General features: G+C 56.2%; 1 protein-coding gene across 2 annotated transcripts in view; it reads right to left on the minus strand.

Annotated features, from left to right (window-relative positions):
* ANO9 (anoctamin 9) overlaps positions 1-1,158 on the minus strand; it is a 13,896-nt gene extending 12,738 nt beyond the window's left edge. Inside the window, exon 1 of one of the 2 annotated variants that reach the window (XM_017732773.1) lies at positions 840-1,158. In XM_017732773.1, coding sequence (XP_017588262.1) covers positions 840-845 — 6 coding nt within the window. In that variant the 5' untranslated portion in view covers positions 846-1,158. The remainder of the gene's footprint in view (positions 1-839) is intronic. The other variant, XM_017732772.1, reaches the window with a different exon arrangement.
* Positions 1,159-1,719: the final 561 nt, after the last annotated feature.

Raw genomic sequence — 1,719 nt, forward strand, 5'->3', positions numbered from 1 at the left:
AGGAATGTCCGTGTTCAAGTGGGTTTCTGTGCCCCTGAGTGTGTCACTGGTCCTTGTCCCCTGGCCAGGTGACCCGCTGCCCTGAGCGTTCCTCCTGGGAAATGGCCACGGGCACCCTTGGGCTGGGTGCGGAGTCACCCGTGTGAGTAACTCAGGATAAGGACCTGGATAGGATCCGGCATCCTTGTTTTCCTTTCCACTCATGGATTGGTGTGGGATTGGGTGGTTCCCATCACCCACACTGAGATGATCAAATTGCTCTTATCTCCAGGATGATTCTTACACAGCTTCCCTTGGAGCACTTCCAGCTTAGCCCATGGCTTCCTGAGAAGTGGGACAGCCTTTGCTTGGACAGGCAGAGCTGTACCTTTACTACCTGCCCTGACCTTGGAGAGTTTGCCTGGCTTTTTCCAGGAGAAAAACCCACATCTTTTCTTCCAAGGTAGAGAAGAAAAAGATCACAGCTCCTCCTCTGCCCTTGCTGTATGCCAGGTGCTCCTGGAACACCTGGGGCTGTCATCTCTGCAGTGCTTCTTCCTAGTTTTACATAAGCTCCATCCATACCATCTTTCTCTGATCTGTGCGCTGGCACCTCTGAACTCTGGGACCAACATGTGGGGCCAGTGTGACCCCACTACACCTTGGGATGGTGCATGGGACCAGCAGCACATCCTGCTTTCCCTGTCACACACCTGTGGTAGGAATTTTGTACCTTAAAGGCCAAAAGCAGAGGAGTGGTAGAGATTGGAGGTTAGTGTATCCCATGTTTCCAAGCCAGAGGTACTCAGAGGTGCTGGAAAGCAGCATCCTGGGAATATCGGGGCAGTTTCTGTTCCTACCTGCATGGTGAAGCGGAGAGCCTTCCTCGGTGCCCCTCTCTCCTGGAGCCCCTCGGGGCAGATCCCTAAGGAGCGGACTGGCGGGCAGGACTGGCTGGAGGCTCCTGGGCTCTCTCACTCTGTGGTTTCCTTCCCCACCTCCTTCGACCGAGGTCTCAGAGGTCTCATGTGAACCGAGTGGTGCCGTGACTTCCGTGTGGGACTCGTGCCTGCCTTGGGAGGGAGCTGCCTCTGCCTGGCAGTGGGCAGATATCGGGAGGAGGCAAAGGAGCTGCCCTTCACCCTCGCCCAGAGGAGTGGCAAGCCCAGAACCGCCCAGCGCAGGTAACAGTACCGAGTTCCTCCTGTCAGCCCCGGGGCTCTGCTTCCCCCTCTGCCCCTCGCAGTGCCAGGGCCGTGTGCTGTACCCTGTGACGTCCCCAAGAGGTGCCATAAACTGGCCAAAAGGAGCTATTAGCAGAAGCTCTGGAAAGCTCTAGAAATCTCCTCTTGATGCCTCACTGGTTGGTAAAACAGCTGTGGGAGCCGTGTGCTTTTTCCCCCCCATGTGTAATAGTGCTATCAACCTGACCTTGAACACTTCCGCAGCTTCTCTGGGCACCCTGTGCCAGGGCCTCACCACCCTCACAGGGAAGAACTTCTTCCCAATATCCCATCTAACCCTGCTCTCTGGCAGTGGGAAGCCATTCCTCCTTATCCTGTCACTCCAGGCCCTTGTCCAAAGCCCCTCTCCAGCTTTCTTGCAGGCTCCCTTCAGGTACTGGAAGGGGCAGTCAGGTTACCCCGAAGCTTTCTCTTCTCCAGGCTGAACAATCCCAATCCTCTCAGCCTTTCCTCATGGCAGAGCTGCTGCGTTCCCCTGATCAGCTTGGTGTCCCTC

The sequence above is a fragment of the Corvus brachyrhynchos genome, unplaced genomic scaffold, assembly GCF_000691975.1.
Source record: "Corvus brachyrhynchos isolate BGI_N302 unplaced genomic scaffold, ASM69197v1 scaffold624, whole genome shotgun sequence".
NCBI lineage: Eukaryota > Metazoa > Chordata > Aves > Passeriformes > Corvidae > Corvus > Corvus brachyrhynchos.